Genomic DNA, 20,809 nt, shown 5'->3' on the forward strand with positions numbered 1-20,809 from the left:
AAATCGGTGAACCTGACATCTTATTATAAGAAAAAGGTAAGGCAATGGAAAAATTTAAATATCAAATGTGACACTATGTGAAGTACTGTTGCAGCATTTAAAAATCTTTGATCATTCCAAGTCCTGCCTCTACTTCTGAGGCTTTCGCAACTCTGCAGTAGTTCTTTTAATCAGATAAATTTTACATGGTCAGAAAGAATACCGTTTTTCCATCATATGCTGCTTTTATGTTAGATATACATCCTTCTTTAAATCTGATGTTGTCTTAAGTATGCTTACCCACCTTTGCCAAGGTTATGTTACACCCACGTATTAGTGACCAATATACTTTTCATTAATAGGCATGACTTCAGCCCCTAATAGAAACACTGGTAATTGAAGAAAATGAACCACTTATTCATTTAGTAAATAGTTACTGAGAGCCTACTATGCGTCAGACACCTCCTCTGGAGGTTTCCTGCTCTTAAAGGATGGAGAACTGGTTCAACCTTATAGGACTATCAAGTAGCTAAAAAGTGTTAATGTGATATTTAACACTAATGGAAAATATTTTAAAATGTCAGGAAATGTTTATATTAAATGAGTATAGATAGTCCTGTGCAATATTTATTTTCAGAGAGCATTTATTTTAAATCATATTTCTGTATAAGTTGCTGGTATGTCTACCGTTGCTCCCTTCATTAAACTGTGAAAGAAGAACGCTAAGAGGAAATACTATTATTTTTACAACAAAAACCACTACTGCTTCTAAAACTAGTAAGAGCAGTAGTCAACCATGTGGAATGTTTACTTTGTGGCAGGCACTGTTCCAATTTATTTTTCGCCAATATCTTTATAACAATCCAACAAAGTAGGCCTATACTTTATAGAAATTGAAAACATCAGTTAAATAAGGTTCCCAAGGTTAACAGTTACTAATCTGTGAAGCTGGGATTTGAACCAATGGAATCTTCCTCCCGATTTCTAATACTGTCCCCTACCCTCTATAACAAACCAGACTGACAACGACCCCGACTAGGATCCATGAAGATGTGGGTTCGATCCCTGGCCTCGCTCAGTGGGTTAAGGATCTGGTGTTGCCGTGAGCTGTGGTGTAGGCTGCAGACACAGCTTGGATCCCTCGTTGCCATGGCTGTGGCGTAGGTTGGCAGCTGTAGCTCCGATTCAAGCCCTAGCTTGGGAACTTCCATATGCCACAGGTGCGGCCCTAAAAAGAGGGGAAAAGAAAGAAAAAAGAAAACATCTTAAAGCATGAAAATTCTTTATGTACCCCCAGCACCAGTTACTCAGTAAAACACATTAAAGATGAATGTTTTGACTTCAACTTTTAAATGGCTAGAGGAGTCTAATGGCTACTATTTGTAGTCTATTGGTAAAAGATATTTAGAAAGAAGCCTGTCAATTTAAGTGATGAGAAAAAAAAATGACATGGGGTCTCCCCCTCCCCTTTCTTGTAATTTCCCCAAAGAGATACCAGCAGTAGGTCTCTAAAGGATTTTTTTTTTTAAAGAATAGCCTAAAAGGAATAATTAAACTTCATTTGATGAAAATAAAATTGAAGTGTTTAAGCAACTTTAATAATCCTTCCACAATTGCTGTTATAAAGCAATAGTTCTAAAAAGGAACTCTACTGCTTAGGGTTCATGGCCAGAAAACTATACTCTTGTCTTTCTGCATGAATCAACCTTCAGAAATGCTTGCTGAAATTTGAGTCAATTTTCCTCTTGAAACTTCTCATTTTACAGCAAAAGCCAACGGAAAAATAGAATTACTATCCTTTTAGTCTCCAGGTTTAGATTTCTTGCCAAAAAGCTTATACAACCTCTTTGCCTTTCAAATAACACAAATGAGCTGAGAGATTTAATTTCCATATGCAAGTTAAACAGTATATTGAAGTAGAAATTTTTATAGTATAATTTTTTAAAAAATATGGCACTGGAATTTTCTCTGCCAAGGGTTTCAAATCAGAGCTGTCTGCAGCTGGGACCTACACCACAGCCATGGCAAAATCAGATCCAAGTCAACTTGCAACGCCAGATCCTTAACCATCGAGGTCAGGAATGGAACCCACATCCTTACAGAGAAAATGTCAGGTCCTTAAGCTGCTGAGCCACACTGGGAACTACCTCTATGATAACTATATTAAACACATATATACCATAATCAACATCTATATGATATAAGTAGAATAGAGAAAAGAAGTAAGAGAGGACAAGTAGCTTTATTTTTGGTTAAGGAAAATCATACGTCTACTGTACCTACCTTTAATACTATCAGAAACAATTTAACTAAGTATTGACAGTTCATAGTTACAAATTATTATACATTTATAAAATAAAACTATGCAATTAACATTTTCTAACCTTCTCAAGGTGGGTGAGGAGGACAAATCTTACCTCAATAAAGGAATCAATGTGCAACATCAGAGCTTGAGTTCTACTTATGATAAACTGATTGACACATGCAACAGCATGAGACCTAGAAACAAAATTTAAAATTTAACATATGCTCACTGAAGCTTTTTTCCATTTACAGAAGACCAGCAAGAAGTTAAACATTTCTCCATAAAAATATTATGGCACATGTAGAGCCACACATACACCCCTCTAAAAAGAACTGAATCAAAATTCTCCATGTATTAATACATCATTCACATTCTTTCCGTGTTAAGTGAAAAATGCAGATTGTGAAATAATATGTTAATGCTTCTGAGAAAGTGGAAAAGTATCTGAAAGGACAGGTTCACACTCAAGAGTGGGGAGGCTGGATGGGAATTTATTATTTAAGATTTAAAAAACAATGGATATGTATGTCTTTTGAGACTAAAAAATGGAGAATGGAGTTCCACAGTCTGTGTGTGCTGACATCTAACTGAATCCCAAAACAATTGTTAAAAATACACCCATAATCCAATCACTTACTACCTTTCACTTCTCTAGTCCAAACCACATCTCCCAAGAGGATTACCCCAATAGGTTCCATTTCCTGACTTTCGCTATGCCTCACTACCTGTCTGACAAAGAACAAGGTCACCTTATTCAGATTGTTCCAATAAAATAATCTATCTTTTCTACAAAAGGTATATATTTTTAAGCTTTTCAGGCCACATAAGACCTCTGTGGCAGCTTTACTACCTGCCCACTCCCCAGCCTTTTAAAACATGAAATCATTTATGGCTCACTGGTCATGGATGGATTTGGCCCCATAGGTCAGAGTTTGCTAATGACCTAGACATTCCTTTATAATGTGGCTAGTCCCTACCTCTCTAACTTCATTTCCTACTATGCTACAGTTTTTTTCTTTTGCCATGGTAAGAAGTTTGTTCCTAACTCCGGGGACTCTGTACTGCAGTTTAGTCTTAAAATGTTCTTTGCTTTGATCGAAGACTTGCTACTTTACTTTGTTCACGTCTCGGGACAACCTTTACAGAGATAAAATACCTTTGAATCACTGTCTAACCCCTTATTCTGGTTGTTTTCCCACAGTATTTATCATGAAATAGTATTCATCACAAGGCAGGGGGTGAGTATGAACAAACTGTGTTATTGCCACACAAAGGAATAGAACACAATAGTCAAAACAAGTAAGCTATAGTGACACAACACTATGGATGAAGCCTAGCAACAGAATATTAAGTTTAAAAAGTTTAAATTCAGTTTAATACTTTTGATAAAGTTAAAAAGTGAAACATACATATCCACACTCACACACACAATACACATACAATAAATTTACTTCTTTAAAAAATGCAAGGGAAGGATAAACTTGGGATTAGCCATAGGTTGTTGCCAAGGTCTTAGCTTTTGTTTTGAGCAATGGATTTGAGCGGTTATAAAAACCAATAAATAACTAAAAACTAAATGGAAGCAGGCCATGAGAATGTGTTGTGAGCTAATAAGAATCATAACCAAATTTTGTGAACCTCTAGAGTGATGTTTTAAAATGGCTGATTTTTATTCATGTGAGAGATAAAAACATATTCCTTTGCCTCATTCCACATTCTCAAAGTCCAACCATTATTGAAAGGGAAAAAAACACCATTATGACTACCTAGTAAGCACCATTTACACTGCATTAAAAAGGTTTTAAATAATAATACTGAATGGTAGATATTTAGTGCACAGCTAAAATACATACCAGGTAGTCATTTACTCAAATATACCTTTAAATGAAAAGTTCTGACAGTAAGTACAACAGAATCTCAAATGAGTACTAATGAAAACAAATATGTATTAAAATTACAAAATAAATTTTTTTCTTTACAGCCGCACATGGAAATTCCCAGACTAGGAGATGAAGTGGAGCTGCAGTTGAAGGCTACCCCACAGTATGGCAGTACTGGATACGAGCTCTATCTGTGATCTGCCCTGCAGCCGGCAGCAATGCTATAACCTTAACCCACTGAGCGAGGCCAGGGACGAGACCTGCATCCTCACAGAGACAACGTCCAGTCCTTAACCCACTGAGCCATGATGGGAACTCCACAAGAGAAACTTGTATTCAGCAATGATGTACCAATTACCAGGAATATGTTTTTCACTGTTCAGTTTTTCTTTTAATTGCTGAGAACTGGTGACAAAAATAAAGGAGGCAGATTTCCTAGGGAACACGAACTTCTCTAATTAACTATACCAGGAAGAGAAACATTTTATTTAAAAAATTAATTTATTTGCATGACACTACCACAAATAAACACCTACTAAGTTTCTATTCTATTAGTACACACTTAATTAAATCGAGGTAAAAAGAGTCAATCAGAGAATATAAGAAAAAGGTGACTGGAGTCCCAATTACTCCCTGATCACACTGTTGAAAATATAATCCTTTGGAATACAGGCTGGAATCATGAAGTCCCAATGGGCATCTGAACTAATATACAGACCATTCTTACACTAAAGTTCATGACTTGAATGCTTCTAAATCATTGCCTCTTTAATAACTGCATAATTTTTACTTTAGTACTATGTTTATTCTACAGAAAGCATGAAATAATGACAAGAGGATATAAAAATCAAAGCAACTGACAATCAGAAGAAAAAGCACTAACTTCTCCACAGAAACAATGAACAAAAGTCAAGAAAAGAAATGGGGAGTATAACTGCCTGGGGAACTTTTGGTGAAATTACAGTTAAACACACTTCAATAGTGTAATAAAAGCATCATGATTATTGTATAGGTTGATAGGACAACTGATTGTAATAAAGGCTAATTTAATAGTCTAAATATTTCAATAACTATATGCTAGGAACTGTTCAAGGAACTAGAATAAAGAGGAACACAAAGCAGACAATGTTAACTCCAGGACCAGACAACCAGGCCTACTATGTGCTTTCAGGTGCACTCAAAAAATCCTTCCACCTTCATGCTTAAAATGTTTTTATAATTAGAAGCAAACCCTTAAAACTAAAATTACTTAATAATTTAGATAGCATATTGGAGGAATTTCCACTACATACTTGTACTTGGCAAAGTGCATAAATAAAAACACAAAAGAAACCCCAATGACCCGCCCCCCAAACACAATTCATTTTAGCTTTACACAAAGGGCTTTAAAAGTGTGACTGTTAACCCCTATAAATGTAATTAACCATACAGAAAGTAGAAAACTGTCCATCTTCAAAGCAAATTTCATCAGGGTCAATCAACATTTCACAGGCTATTATTAAAGGAATAAATTTCAATTATCAAAAGTCCACCTTTATAAAAATATTAGGTAATACAAAGTAAGGTAGGGGTCAGGTCTGCATCAGTTTATAAATTAATTGAATACTGGCTATATAGATACCTTATTTTTGGACTGCTGTGCTTGAAGAACTGTAAAAATTTGGGAATCATGATGTTGAGAGGACGGTCTAAAACATCACTATCTAAAATCTCAGCAGAATCTTCACAAATCTTCTGAAGAGCTCCAAATGCTCCCTGTAAAGGATATTTCGGTTATGAGAATTAAAAGTGAAGACCATTTTATTTATTTTTGGCTGTACTTGATGTGGAAGTTCTTGGACCAGGGTCCGAACATGTGCCATAGCAGCAACCAGTGCCACAGCAGTGACATTACTAAATCCTTAACCTGCTGTACCACAATGGAACTCCAAACTGAAGCCATTCTAAAAGCAAATTAAGGAATATTAACGAATCTGTATGGATAAATGCTTTCAGCTCACATAAAATCTGCCTCATAAAAATCAGTACTCTGGGAGTTTCTGCTGTAGCAGAGTGGAAACAAATCCAACTAGCATCCATGAGGATGTGGGTTCTATCCTGGGCTTCACTCAGTGGGTGGGTGAAGGAGCCAGTGTTGCTGTAAGCTGTGGTGTAGGTCACAGATGTGGCTTGGACCCTACACAGCTATGGCTGTGGCAAAGGCCTGTAGCTGCAGCTCTGATTCGACTCCTAGCCTGGGAACTTTCATATGCCACTTCTGCGGCACTAAAAAAAAAAAAAAAATTGGTACACTGAATCATCAATGTAACAAAAATTTTTTATACCACTGTGTTATCTAAAGCCTCAGTTTAAAAATGGTAGCATGGGAGTTTCCGTCGTGGCTCAGTGGTTAACGAATCCGAGGAACCATGAGGTTACGGGTTTGATCCCTGGCATTTGCTCAGTGGGTTAAGGATCCGGCGTTGCCGTGAGCTGTGGTGTGGGTCGCAGACGTGCCTTGGATCCCGAGTTGCTGTGGCCAGCAGCTACAGCTCTGATTGGACCCCTAGCCTGGGAAACTCCATATGCTGTGGGAGCAGCCCTAGAAATGGCAAAAAAGGACAAAAAAAAAAAGGTAATATGTTTTAATTTGAGCATTAAATGACAATTTTGGTTGGCAGAGATTGTAATAAATGTTATTTAACTCAAAAACCTAGCTTCTAAATAATCATGCCAATTTTAACTTAACACTAATTTTTCTCTTACTAAAGACCAGTTACTAAAATGGAATGTAAAATTCTATACTTAAGTATAAGTGTATTTAACCACTGAGTCCTCTTTTTTTTGAAGTACAAAAAGAAGTCTTAATTATAATGAAAAAAGCCACTTACATGTAAACCATTCATTGACAAAAACTGTTAAAAGTGCAGCAATTCAAACTGGCAACGACTTCCTTAACAATCATTTAATACCAAAGTGGCTAACCTAATAATCTCTTGTACACAGTATGTAACCTACTAGTTAGCTCAACAATCTACTTTGTTTATAATTCCATCAGCAGCACCTTGCTGCTTATTCTCCACACTACAGTTGATTTAAGAATACTGTTATTTCATGTTAACAGTTTAAATTTTTTATTCTTGGAAAGCACTTAAAATTTTGACCTCCTTCTATGTTGTTATCATTACTCCAAAACACAATTTAAATTTTTGTCAGCTGTTACCTGATGACTAAATACTTTTATTTCTTTTTCTGTAATCTTAAGAGTTTTTTCCAAGGCATTATTAGAAAATGCTTATAAGAGAATTAAAGTTTTTTTTTTTTTTCCTCTTCCTTTGAGGGAGGGAGAAGAGTAACTTAAAGACATTAACTCTCTACCAAGTCAGGTCTGGCAACAAAATGTTAAGAGAAAAACACCAACTTCTTTTTAGGTCATTTCGTGCCTGCTGTGCCTCCAAGCCTTGCTTTTTTTTTTTTTTTTTTTTTTTTGCTTTTTAGGGCTGCACCCACAGCATATGGAGGTTCCCAGGCTAGGAGTAGAATCAGAGCTACAGCTGCTGGCCTACACCACACCCACAGCAACACAGGATACAAGCTGTCTCTGCAACCTACACCACAGCTCAAGGCAAAACTGGATCCTTAACCCACCGAGCAAGGACAGGGATTGAATCCACAACCTCATGGTTACTAGTCAGATTTGTTTTTGCTGTACCACAACAGGAATTCCCAAGCCTTGCTCTTTTTTCAGAGGGAGATAAGTCACTGCCTTAAGTGAGGCAAAACCTCTGAAATGACTTCCATTTAAGAGATTTCTACCCCAACTGGAAGCCAACTAATGAAAGAGATAGTTGAAGTACTCATTAAGTGAGAAATTAAAGGAAAACAAATCCATACAGACTCATGGGGAGCTCTCATCTCCCCAAATGCAAAAGTTGCTATGGATTTGGTCAGTGGCAAACAACGAGCAATTTTAATTAATATGATCAAAACTATACGAGATGTACCTCAGACATACAAAGAGGCACAAAAACAGTTTAGAAACTCTGATAACATACGCATGGTCTGGAAATTTGATAAATTTAATTAAGACCATGTTGGAAAAATACTACATCACCCAATTAAGCTCGCTAATAGCTCTGTTTTATATACCTACTCAAGAATAGTTTTAAAACACAAAACAAGGTATTTTTTTGTAGGAAATGCAGTAAAAAAGGTTTTATAACTTAGCATTCTTTAAAGAAAACAGTGAGATAACTGATTACTAATATAAAACATAAAGGTAAACTTAGGCTTTTCTGAGTTTTTGAAATTTCAGCAAAAATATTTTTTCAAGGTTACTAAGATATGACATGACAAAAACAGAAATGAAAAACCACGTATGATGCAAAAATCCTTACCTCACAAGTGTTGTAATCTTCAGAATCCAAGAGGCTACAGAGTTTTGGTAAGAGGTCAGGCCAATTCTGCAATTCTCCCTTGGAGGCTATAGTTGTAATCAAAATACCTTGAAAGGAAATACACATCTTAGGAAATCTGAATGTACAATGTTAGATACTGGGCCATGTGAGCAAGCACAAGCCAATGTGTGTGCTCACCTGTGCACGCATGTGGATGTGCACACACACGTTTAAATGTTCCAAATCAGCCTAAGACTTGCAAATCATGTCAATAATAACATGCATCCAGGACCCTCATATCACCACAGCACATCTGTAGAAAACCCACAGCATAAATCAATCTGTTTCTAATCTTATTTTCCAACATTTCACTCTTTTCATTTTTTTTTTTTTGGGACCACAACACGTGGCATACAAAAGTTTCCAGGCTAGGGGTTGAAGTCAGAGCTGCAGCTACCAGCCTACACCACAGCCACAAGAAAGCCAGATCCCAGTGCCTGTGAACTATACTGCAATTCACGGCCAGATGGTCAACCCACTGAGGGAGGCTAGGGATCAAACCTGCCTCTTCATAGGTAACAGCTGGGTTCTTAACCTGCTGAGCTACAATGGAAACTCAACCCCTTTTTATTTTTAACAAATATCTGTACAAAAGACTGCAAATGGCTCTTCTCCAACAAAACCAAAATAGTTCTATGAGTTAAAATTACCCCTATTTTATAGAAATTATATATAAGAAAAATACACAAAACATCACCCAGAGATTAAGTGTTAGCAGCACTTATCTCTGAGTGATGTGTCTGAATCTGCTAGATTCAAATAAAAAACATATCGAGAAGAACAGCTTAATGTAAGATCAAGACTTCGACTCATGGAGGAATCGAAAGTAGATGAGCTATCAATCCAAAAAATCCTACATGATCATTCTTCTGGCAACAATTCCCCTGCTGCAGATAAGCCATACACTCCCACAACAGTTTCTATTTACTGGATCAAGGGTAAATTGCTTGCAAGGTGATACTAGAATCTTGGAGGATGAGTAGCACATCCATGATCATGTCACTCCAAGCGGATTACTTCAACTATGCTGTGTAGCTTAGTTGTGATAGCTAAGGATTATACAAAATAAATAAAAACATCACAAAAAAGTTTTGCGTTAATATTTCCCCCGCCTTAGTAAATTTAGCATTTGTAATATAATGTACTATGCTTCATCTCTTAGCACCATAACTAAGAGAACAAATTGACAGTAGGCAAAATGTATACTCTAGGCTTCAAAATACTAATCTGTAAAACAATCTAAAAATCTAAAAAAAGAAAAAAAAAATGAGGAGTTCCCATCGTGGCTCAGTGGTTAATGAATCTGACTAGCATCCATGAGGATGCAGGTTCAATCCCTGGCCTTGCTTAGTGCGTTAAGGATCTAGCATTGCTGTGAGCTGTGGTGTGGGTTGCAGGCTGGTAGCTACAGCTCCAATCTGACCCCCAGACTGGGAGTCTCCATATGCCTCGGGTGCAGCCCCAAAAAGCAGAAAAACAAAAAAAACAAAAAACAACAAAAAGAAAAAAAGGATAAGCTCTCTCTTCATAGTTATTTTGAGAATTAAGTGAGATATGCACACAGTAAATACTCAATACTTATTACCAAATAGCAAATTCCACTGTTTCCACGTTAAGTTAAATTCTCTTTGAATTGTCCACAGCTAGTTTTGAGAAGCTTGCTCCCGAAAGTAAAGAGTTAAGAAATGGGAAGAGTAGTTACTGGCCAGTATCTATTCTCCATTAAAAAATTACATGGTAAGGTCAAAGTATTGGTAGCATTTTAAAGCTATGACCCTTATAATCAAATGCCTCCTGGAAAGGTCAAAAATTTTATTCTCTCAAGTTAAAATATAAAATAATTGAGGGAAAGAAAGCTCTGTATCTGCCTAGAGGAAACCAAGCAAGTCTTAAAATAAACAACAATAAAAATTAAACACAAGCTACAACTTGGTACTAACAGTCTGCTGACAATCATTGACTTCCGTTAAGAGGGTATTAAAGAATGCTGACAGACTGACATATGCAAATTTATCTGGTCCCATATAATCTCATCCACTCTCAAAAAATCTTCTAATGCCAGCATATATGCAAAAAGTGAAAAATTATTAATTCCCAGTGTATACAACATAAATGGGAGTGAAAACTGGTGTGTTCGGCAATACCTATTAATACCTGAGATGTTTAAAAAACTTACCTTGACACACTAATACCACTTCTATAAATGAATTCTATAGAAACTTTCCCAACTGTGTATGAATACATATAAAAGGATGTTCACTGAAATAATAAAATTACAAACCAACCATATATCCCTTAATAGGAAAAACAATGTTTTACATCTCTCAAGTGGATTACCACAGTCTATGAAATTCAGTCCTTCCAAATACACTTTCCTGGCAAGACTGCCAATATGTACTGTTAAGATTAAATAATTTTTAAAAAGACACATACACTCACTGTCCTTTATTACCAGTGTCAAGGGTTTGGTAGATAATTAGGAGGGTACAGGAGAATAACCTAGGGAGACCTTTTTCTCAAATCATACATACCATCTATCCGTAAAATCAGTTATAACGGCAGTGTTTAATATTTGGAGGAGAATTACAAGTCTCTGCCTCTTTTCCTATTTATTTATTTTTTCGGTCTTTTTAGGGCCACAATCACAGCATATGGAAGTTCCCAGGCTAGGGGTCCAAACAGAGCTGTAGCTGCCTCAGCCACAGCCACAGCCACGCCAGATCTGAGCCGTGTCTGTGACCTACACCACAGCTCACAGCAATGCCAAATTCATAATCCACTGAGCAAGGCCAGGATGGAACCCGCATCCCTGGATACTAGTCAGGTTCATTACCGCTGAGCCATGATGGGAACTCCAAGCTGCTGCTTAATTAAGAGATAAACTGGGTACTTCTTTTTGGCTGCCCCGAAGCATATGGAGTTCCCTAGCCAGGGATCAGATCTGAGCTGTAGTTGCAACCTACGCTGCTCCTGCGGCTATGCTGGATCTTTTAACCCACTGTGCCAGGCCAGGGAGTCAACCTGCATCCTGGTGCTGCTGATCTTATTATGCCACAGTGGGAACTTTTAAACTGGGTAATTTTCAAACCCATCACGAGACAAAATACACAAATGCAAACTTTTAACGAAAACGATTATGGGGGTTCTTAACTGACTGCCATTTAACCAAACTGCCAGATTAACAGAAGCTTTCCAGGTCCTTGTAAAATGTAGCTACTGAAACCCCATGGCATATTGGTGGGCTATTCCACAGTACACATCTATTTCTGCTTATACCAGGTGATATGTGCTCGAAGTCAGTTGTGTTAGCTCCTAAACCTATTTATACCAGTTCCTCTAAGCATTACAACACAATATTCTATAATACAAAGTTGTTCCCTCCCTGAAAACAAGTTGAACACTCCAAAGACTCAAATATTGCTGTAATTAGGTATAGACAAGGCAAATACTAAAAACGAGGGGGAAAGTAATAAAAATCTAAGGCTCTATATGGAAGCTGTATTACAAAGAAGTTTTTTTACATAAAAACAAATTGAAACTGGAAATTATACCCCATACAAGAGTATACAAGGAAGACATAATTAAGGACCCCAAAGAAAAAAAGTAGTCCTAAATTAATATCACTTGTTAGTGCCCTAGTCTAACCAGCTTTGATTAAGCAACTACCAGTGAATCGGGTCACTATTAGGAGTGCTTCTACTGCTTAACTGTTAACATTATTTCAAAAGCAGCAATGTAAATTTTTCTCCATCACAATTCAACTAGAAATGGATGAAAAAATTCCTATGCAAATGGTCTGTCCTATCAAAACCCAGTTACAAACAGGCTAAGCAAAACTGTAACAATACTTACCTACAGTGGCTCTAATCAGAGGAGAGGAGTCACCGATATTGTTTAAACATTCACTCTTAATAAAGTCTGTTACACCATTTGGGAAATTCTGAAAATGTGCTTTCACATTATTCTTCAAAATAAGACCACTCAATGATCTTGTGGGTTCATCTGTAATAAAGTAACAACAGCACTGAGTTTTAAAGTAGTTTTCACTTCAAAATATACAAAGAACAGTAATTTTAAAAGTATTCAAAAACTGATTACATTTCGGTAATTTTGCTGTAACTGGGAAAAAAATATACCGTAAGTGATGATCAAATGATTACCATGATTTATAGTTCAGGGTATCTCAACCTCGGCATTATTTGACATTTGGGGCCAGGTAATTCTTTGTTGCTGAGTGCTAAACTGTGCCCTCTAAGACGTTTAGCAATATCACTGGCCATAAGTGCCAGTACTACCTCTCTAAGTTGTGACAACCAAAAATGTTTTCAGATGTCAAATGTCTCTTGGGGGCAGTGGGAGGTTAGGGGGTTAAAACTGCACCTGGTAGAGAACCACTGATTTAATCTGAATTACTTTGGTGTGTACATATGGCCACTGTACTCAAGCTTTATTGGAACCTGATATAAACATCAAATTACAGATCTGAAAGTATTAGTCTCTAAAGATATCCCATTAAAAAATTAAGTGGACAAGGAATATATGGGATCACCTTCACATACAAATAATTTTCGTTCAATTATAGCATGTTTTCACTTGCCTCTGAGCTAAAAAAAAAAAAAAAAAGGGAGTAAAACAAATTTTAAATTTTCAAGTTTTTTAAAAAATAGAATTTACTTAAAGTAAGTTTAATCCATAGACGATGTTAACAAATTTTTAAGAATTGATTTAATACTAGCAGAATATAACTGATGCTTTAACAACTGGAATCATGAACAATACCAACAATACCTTCTAAATGCTAATTAGGTACTAATCATTGCTAAGTGCTTTCCAAGTAATTTTGCATTTATTTATTCCTCATAACCTCATGGGACAGGAATTATTATCTCCACTGCACAAACAAGGAAACTGAGGCCATTACCAAATTCATACAAGGATACAAAGTGGGGAAGCCAAAATATCAACCTTAGGAGTCTGGCTCCAGAGCTTACACTTGATGTACTAAACAGTATCATCCTCCTCTAAGGGCTAGAAGCCATGAAGAGCTGGTGTACTAAACAGAGTATGCTCTCAGAGTATTGCTTTTAAAAAATAAATACCCCAAGCCTGTTTAGTTAGAATGCTCCCAAAGTCTGATTGGCACTGAAATCTTCCAAGGGTAAAAGCTTCCAAGAGGGAGGCAAAAAGATAGCATTTCTTTGCAAATAAACCCCATTCAATTCATTGCAGCAATTACAGCCTACAAGCTTTTTATATCACTCTTTAAAATGTCTTATTGGTTTCAATTAGCACCAATCAGTAACTTAAAATGAAACAAAAATACTTATGAGTTCCCACTGTGGCTCAGTGGTAACAAACCGGACCAGCATCCATGAGGATTTGGGTTAGACCCCTGGCATCGCTCAGTGGGTTAAGAATCCAGCGTTGTCCTGAACTGTGGTGTGGGTTGCAGATGTGGCTTGGATCCCAGATTGCTGTGGCATGGCACTAGGCAGCAGCTGCAGCTCTGATTCAACCCTTAGCCTGGGAACCTCCCTATGCTGCAGGTGTGGCCCTAAAAAGCAAAAGAATAAATCCATTTACTAAATATTTAAGTTCTCATAGCATTATCTGGTTACAAACTGTGGGGAAATAACTTCCAAATTAAGAAAAAATACAGAGAGTTCCTGCTATGGCACAGTGGGTTAGTGATCCAGTTTACCTCTACGGCATTTCTAGTTCGATCCCCAACTCAGTGCAGTGGGTTAAGGATCAGGCATTGCCACAGCTGTAGCATAGGTCACAGATACCTGGCCCAGGGAACATCTACTTATGCCCCAGATGTGGCAGAAAAAGGAAAAAACAAAAACAATAGTTCCCTCAGGGCACAGCAGGTTAGGGACCTCACTGTAGTGGCTTGGGTTTGATCCCTGACCTTGGAACTTCCACGTGCCACAGACATGGGGGGGGAGGGGGAGAAACATCATATGTTTATTATCAAACCAGGAATATTAACTGCTGAATTTAAAGATACACTGAAGGACTGTCTAGTTTCTTAAAACTTACATTTAGAAAATTTTAAAAAATTTCCTATGTCTCAATCAAAAAATTAGATGTCTTAATCTTACAAATAAAAAAATCCCTAAAATTAACTAGAAAATTATTTCAAAATACTTCAAAATAAATCACTATACTGTGTATAGATTATTAAAATCTGAAGTAATATTAAGATTAGGGACTTTTTTTTTGGTCTTTTGTCTCTTTAGGGCCGAACCCACTGCACATGGAGCTTCTCGGGCTAGAAGTCTAATTGGAGCTGTTGCTGCCAGCCTACACCACGGCCACACCAAATCCGAGCTGTGTCTTCGACCTACACCATAGCTCACTGCAATCCTGGATCCTTAACCCACTGAGCAAGGCCAGGGATTGAACCGTAACCTCATGGGTCCTAGTAAGATTCGTTTCTGCTTCGTCATGACAGGACAGATAAGTGAGATTTTTAAGGCCATTAACCTGCTAGTGCTCGGAGTTGAGACCTCACAGACCATCTAGGTAGTCTAACACAGGCATTCTGTGATTGAAAAAACCCTGAGAGATGAAATGAGTGTTAAGAGTCTAAGGCTTATTTATTACCTAACTCCAAGTGCAGCGTTTTTACTAACTGCACTGTGGCTTCTGAAACACCAACCAGTGAAATGGGTACAGTGCTTTCATTTAGAGGCTGCTAGTCAGCTGCTCAAAAAATACTAGAGTGCCTTCTGGGTGTCTGACAATATTTCAGGAAGGGAATACTAAAACAATTACACAAAGAACACGTCTCACTACAAGGTAAGCTCCTCGAGGGCAGAGATTCTCATTACCTTTGTTCACTTTTAATGCCCCTGAGCCAGCAAACGCCTGGCAAAGAAGTACTACTCAGTAAATATCTATAAACTAAATAAAGTCTAGAGGAACATATTACCTGTATGAGAAACAGTCATATGACCATGTCACTGAGAAATTCTGGAAATAATTTAAAATTGTTTTAAATTAATTTTTAAAAGCTTCATGCATGCTAGAACTTTTTAAAAAAAGTTACAAGAACCTATGAATAGAATGATCTTATTTTTGGTTAAAATTTAAAATAGTACATAGCCATATAGGAGTGCAGAATTAATTAAGAGATTAACAATTATTTGAATGGTAGGATTATATGTGATTTTTCATTTTGGTTATCGGAGCTTTCAGTCAAACAAATATGATCACACAGTTATTTAGCAAATCCTGCATTCAAACTGGGTATTAAAAGAAATAAATCTTTATGACATTCATAAGGAATTTAGTACAAGGACTAAAACAAAACACCAAAGCAGAATTTGCAACATTCTTTTCATTTGCAAAGAATGAGGGAATTTATTACGAAAACACACAATTAACAACTGAATGCTCATCAAGCATCCAAATGCTTAGAGTAGTAACTCTCGCAATTCCACATCTTCAAAGCAACTGGTTACTACAAAATGAAACCCTTAGAAATGAAAAAAATCTCATTACATTTTAACACATCTCAAAGACATTTTTAAAGTGTAAAAAACTTCTAAGTAATCAATACAAACCTTACTTACCTTCAGATTTTAGTTTTGTAAGAACAAAAATCAGGTAGTTGTTAAAGTCTGGATATTGATTGAGTTGTTCCAGTTTCTAGAACAAACAGTAGTTAAGGAAACTGCTCAGTGTAATCTACAGAAGAAATTTAAGTATTTTAAATCTAAAAATCAAGAATCTCTTGTAATTTTTAGTCTTCTATTTTTTTTTTGGTAGGAATAAAGTTACCTTATTAAAACCATCAATAGGTTATTCTAAGAACACACCAGTGGTTGTGTAAAACCTCTTGGGTGCTTTATGGTTGAAAAAGTAAACTTAATATTTTACAACAATTATATTTAAAACGACATAAGCCAAGATGCACTATCAACATAGGCACACATCACAGTAAAATTTTTTTTCAAAACAATTTCTTTGACTTACTTGAACATAAAAACCTAACCAGAAAAGTAGGTATCAAAATGACAAAATAAAAACCATTCCAGAGAAACAAAAACAAGTCTTTTAAAGGTCATTTGGGGAAATTATAAAATTGCCTTTTAACAAAATATTTTTAGACTCATTTGCTCTTTAGAATTCAAAAATTAAGATAAAATGCTATTTATGTGCAAGTCTACATATCAAATCTTATTACATAGAGTCAGTATTACAAAATTATTGCCTTGCAATAGTTCTACTATAGTGCTTGTCCACACCTCACCCTACATCTAACATTTCCAGACCAAGTGTGAAGCTATTTCATTCTGTGGATAAACAATGACATAATGCCACTATGTCTTTCTTCGAGCCCTCTTAATCCTGATATGCTTTTTAATAACACCCTTAATAGTGTTTTATTAGATGGAAATCAGCTAATTTTTTCAATAGACCTAAACCTTTAGGTTAAATCCATGATACATACTCCAGGTACACCATTATTACCTATTCATTACACAGAATACTATCTCAGTGTTCAGTGATTGGAACGTGACCATGAAGATACATTTCTCTAGAAAAACTTCAAAGTGTAAACTACTTTCTCTGGCCAAAAAATTCCACTGACTTCTTTAGTGAATGGCCAAGATTAATAGCACGCTGATATGCTAATAATTTTTCATAAATATTCCTAATAAGGTTTACTTTCTTAGATCTCAAGCTATGTATTCATACTAATAACGGTCTTTCAAACAGTGCTCAAGCCTATACAAAAACAGTAATTAAATACATTCTTTCCTAAGGAGACACAAAAGAACAATGTCGTCATTAGGCACTTTGAAAATACAAAGCAGTGTGTCTTTTTAAATACGTTTAATCTCTACCTACTGAAATTTAATTTGTTCCTTATGCAGAGGGCATCCTATGCTCCAATCACACAGAATAAACTGTAAATGTGACTGTTAGTCTGATACTGTGCCTAGCATATAAAAGTTATTTAATAAACATGTCTAACACAAGAAATGGTATACAGTTCTGAATAAGAAATTACAATGCGGTTTTGGGCTTGGCTAACTTAAGAAATAACTGTCATATAACACCCACAATTTATCAAATATTAAAATTCTATCATTCCTGCAGCTGTGACAACACAAAATAAGACCTAGCCACAACTACGTTACAGATACAAGCTCCAACACACCTCAAAATGAGTATTCTTCTCAGTACTAGCAGTATCCAAGCAAAACAGCTTAAAAAAAAAAAACCAAGTAGACCTAAATCATTAACACATCCATTTTAAAATGAGCAGTATTAATTAATCAAGAGCCTAGATACTTATCTATTGAAAGTTTTGTACTAGCAATGCAGTATTTCTTTGAAAAACTTATCTACCACAGAGCCTCAAATAATTTCACGTTTATGTGTTTCAAATTTAAGTCCAAACTACACCAAACATACTTATTAAGCAATTTTCCTGCTAGTTAACAATAACAATTAAGAGGTTTTTGCAAAAATAGTTAAATTTTCTAAAGAATTAACTTCATCTTAACATAGCGAGATAAAAAGGTTATTTATGATCGGGTGAATCTGTTTCCTTTATAGGACGCAGTAAGAGCTCTTCATTTGACCACAGCTTAGGGTACTACAAAAAGCACACACTGCAGAGGTTTTGCTTAAGCTTTTCCGCCTCTAAAATCGTAGCAATAGGACCGCCAAGCCAGCAAACTCGATAAAGACGGGTAACTGAGCAGACAGTCCTAAGCCAAAGACTGAAAAAGAAAATCTCACTTGGGAGCCAGGAAGCTTGCAACAGGTGTTGGCAGAAACAGTTCCGGGGTGAGGCCTGAGACCCCTCAGGTCTAGTTCTCCAGGGCTTCAGGGCAAATGCCTGGAAGAAACCCCAGGCCCAAGACCAAGGCAGTTCAAACCCCGCGCCAGCTCCACCCCACTTCAGGCGGGCGAGCCCCGCAGCGCACACAGCGCCCTCCAGCCGGCCTCCCGCACGGTCCGCCGCCCCCACCGCAAGGGCGCATTGTGTGAGACAGCGCGTCGGGAGTCGGGGTCGGCGCCGGCACCCGGCCGTTCCAGCCTGCGCCGCTCTAATCCCCCGTAGCGAGTCTGCGGCGGGCGGGGACGGTGCGGCCCCACCAGCGCACATGTCGTGATCCCGGGCGGCGGCCGGGAGCCCCCGCCTCCCGCGGGCCGGAAGACGGCGGCGGCGGCGCCCAGGACCCGGGGCACGAGGGCCGCGTGCGCGAGGCGCCGAGCAGGGGCGGCGGCGGCGGCGGCGTGAGGGCCTCTCCCCGCGGGCCGGCGGGCGGACGGAGGGCGGAGGGATCCGGGGAGCGGGAGGAGGGGGAGGGGCGGCGGGAGCCACCCGGCTGCCGAAGAGCTGGGCCCGCGCCGGGCGAGCTGCGCGGGCGGCGGCGAGGCCTCGCAAAGGATACTTGTTGCACGGTTCTCTGGATGGTGGTGTCTGGGGACTGAGACTCCTTCAGCAGCTGCAGGATTTGCTGAAGCCCTTGCTCGTCAGGTTTCCACTCATACTCCATCTTGGTTTGCTGCAAATAAAGCCAGACACAGGAAGAGACGGAGCAAATGTTACTCCTCGTACACAGGCCCGAGGGCTTTCCGCGCCGAGCAACCCCCCTCTGCCCCGCCAGAACGACCCCTGCATTCGCCGGATGCCTCGGACCTTCCTGGGGTGCCCCGAGGGAAGTCTCAGACGGTGAAAGCCAGGGGAACTGATCCCAGCCGCTCGGCCGCCAACGTCTGCTGCTGCTGCTACCGCCGCGGCCGCCGAGCGCAAGGAGCCGACCGGACTGAGTCACCGCGAATTTGCAATCTGGCCCCTAGATCCGCTCACGGGAGCCCCCTGGGTCCTAGTGCCACGCAGTTTTCTCCAACCCAACCGAACTCTAGTTCAGTCCAGATTATTACTGATTTAAGGGCTAATCAAAAACCAAGTCCTTATCAAAACCCCTGCAAAACACCTGAATAGATCCGATTTGGGGTTTAGTCATCTTAAATTAACATGGTTAGTAATTACGAAAAACTGTAATAAGGAAAAAAGCGCGATAACTCCCGGCAGCACAACAATACTTAGAAGAAATAAAAATGTTAACGTTTCAATTTGATATATAAAGCACTACATATTAATATTTAGTCTAAAATACTAAAGATGCATTGCAATCACAACCCATACTTCAATATACTCAATTTTGTATTAACATTTTCAGAACTTGACTGAAAAAAAAATGCGTTCCCCTGTAAACTTCAACTTTTGAACTGAAATGAAATAAATTTTATCTGAAATAACCACATTTCACAACCAATGGTTTGGGTCTGAAGGAAAAACAAGAAAAATAATGTAATTTTACAACCAGATGGTTTTATTCTATTAATGTTTTCATATATATTTTCTCATTTTATTATCACTCCGACAACAGGTGTTATTTGCCCCCATGTGGCAATGGTGGAGCAAAAAGATGTGAGCAAATTACCAGTTAATTAAGACTGGGAGGAGAATATAGGTTTCTCAAACTACTATGCGTTGCACCTGCTACAATCAATGGAAACGATTACATCAATGACACAGTTTCCTTAAAACTAAATATGTAAACAAAAACAAAACTTAAGTATCAAGCAAAAAAAATTCTTGCATTAATGTCCTTCAGAAGTGGCCACCAGTGGGATCATTAGGCCAAAATAAGTATATCTAAAATTTTCTAATAGTTATTACTAGATTACTTTCCCAAAATGGTTATGCAACCCAAAGTCACCAATGTTTCCCAAATATCCACGAGCATGTTCTTTTAATTTTTGCAAATCTTATGGGTGAATATTTTAAATTCCTCCTGATTCTGGAGTGGGGAGGGAGTGGGAGAAGTGGGGAAGGGGAACCTAAAAGTCTGAGCCTTAGTTATGAGTCAGAGCTGCTACCATGCGTATCTCACCTGGTGAGGTGACAAGTAGGACAGCCTCCTTAAGTCCTTAGTTGCCTTTCTGAACAAAAAACTAATGCAGCTAAGTCCGAAAGATACCTTCATCATATCCATCCCGAGGATGACTCCCCATAATATCATAATATCAATCTTCCTTCTTTTTTCTTGCACTCAAATAACAATTCTTTTTCTTTTTGAACAGCTTTGTATTAACATTTAATCTGATCAGCCTATGATAATGGGATAGGGAAAACTGAGATAGACCTTTCCTCACACCTTACTCAAGTC

The 20,809-nt window shown here is 37.9% G+C and overlaps 1 protein-coding gene across 4 annotated transcripts in view; it reads right to left on the minus strand.

Annotated features, from left to right (window-relative positions):
- Positions 1 to 20,809, minus strand: part of TNPO1 (transportin 1) — a 97,429-nt gene that overhangs the window by 37,902 nt on the left and 38,718 nt on the right. For 2 of the 4 annotated variants that reach the window (XM_047792534.1, XM_047792361.1), the window contains exons 2-7: positions 19,025 to 19,138; positions 16,184 to 16,259; positions 12,453 to 12,602; positions 8,541 to 8,647; positions 5,786 to 5,919; positions 2,397 to 2,478 (exon numbers count right to left, since the gene is read on the minus strand). In XM_047792534.1, the coding sequence (XP_047648490.1) occupies positions 2,397 to 2,478; positions 5,786 to 5,919; positions 8,541 to 8,647; positions 12,453 to 12,602; positions 16,184 to 16,259; positions 19,025 to 19,138 (663 nt within the window). Of the gene's footprint in view, positions 1 to 2,396; positions 2,479 to 5,785; positions 5,920 to 8,540; positions 8,648 to 12,452; positions 12,603 to 15,540; positions 15,582 to 16,183; positions 16,260 to 19,024; positions 19,139 to 19,272; positions 19,425 to 20,809 lie in introns of those variants that run through there. The other 2 variants (XM_047792448.1, XM_047792620.1) reach the window with 2 other exon arrangements.

The sequence above is a fragment of the Phacochoerus africanus genome, chromosome 1, assembly GCF_016906955.1.
Source record: "Phacochoerus africanus isolate WHEZ1 chromosome 1, ROS_Pafr_v1, whole genome shotgun sequence".
Taxonomy (NCBI): Eukaryota; Metazoa; Chordata; class Mammalia; order Artiodactyla; family Suidae; genus Phacochoerus; species Phacochoerus africanus.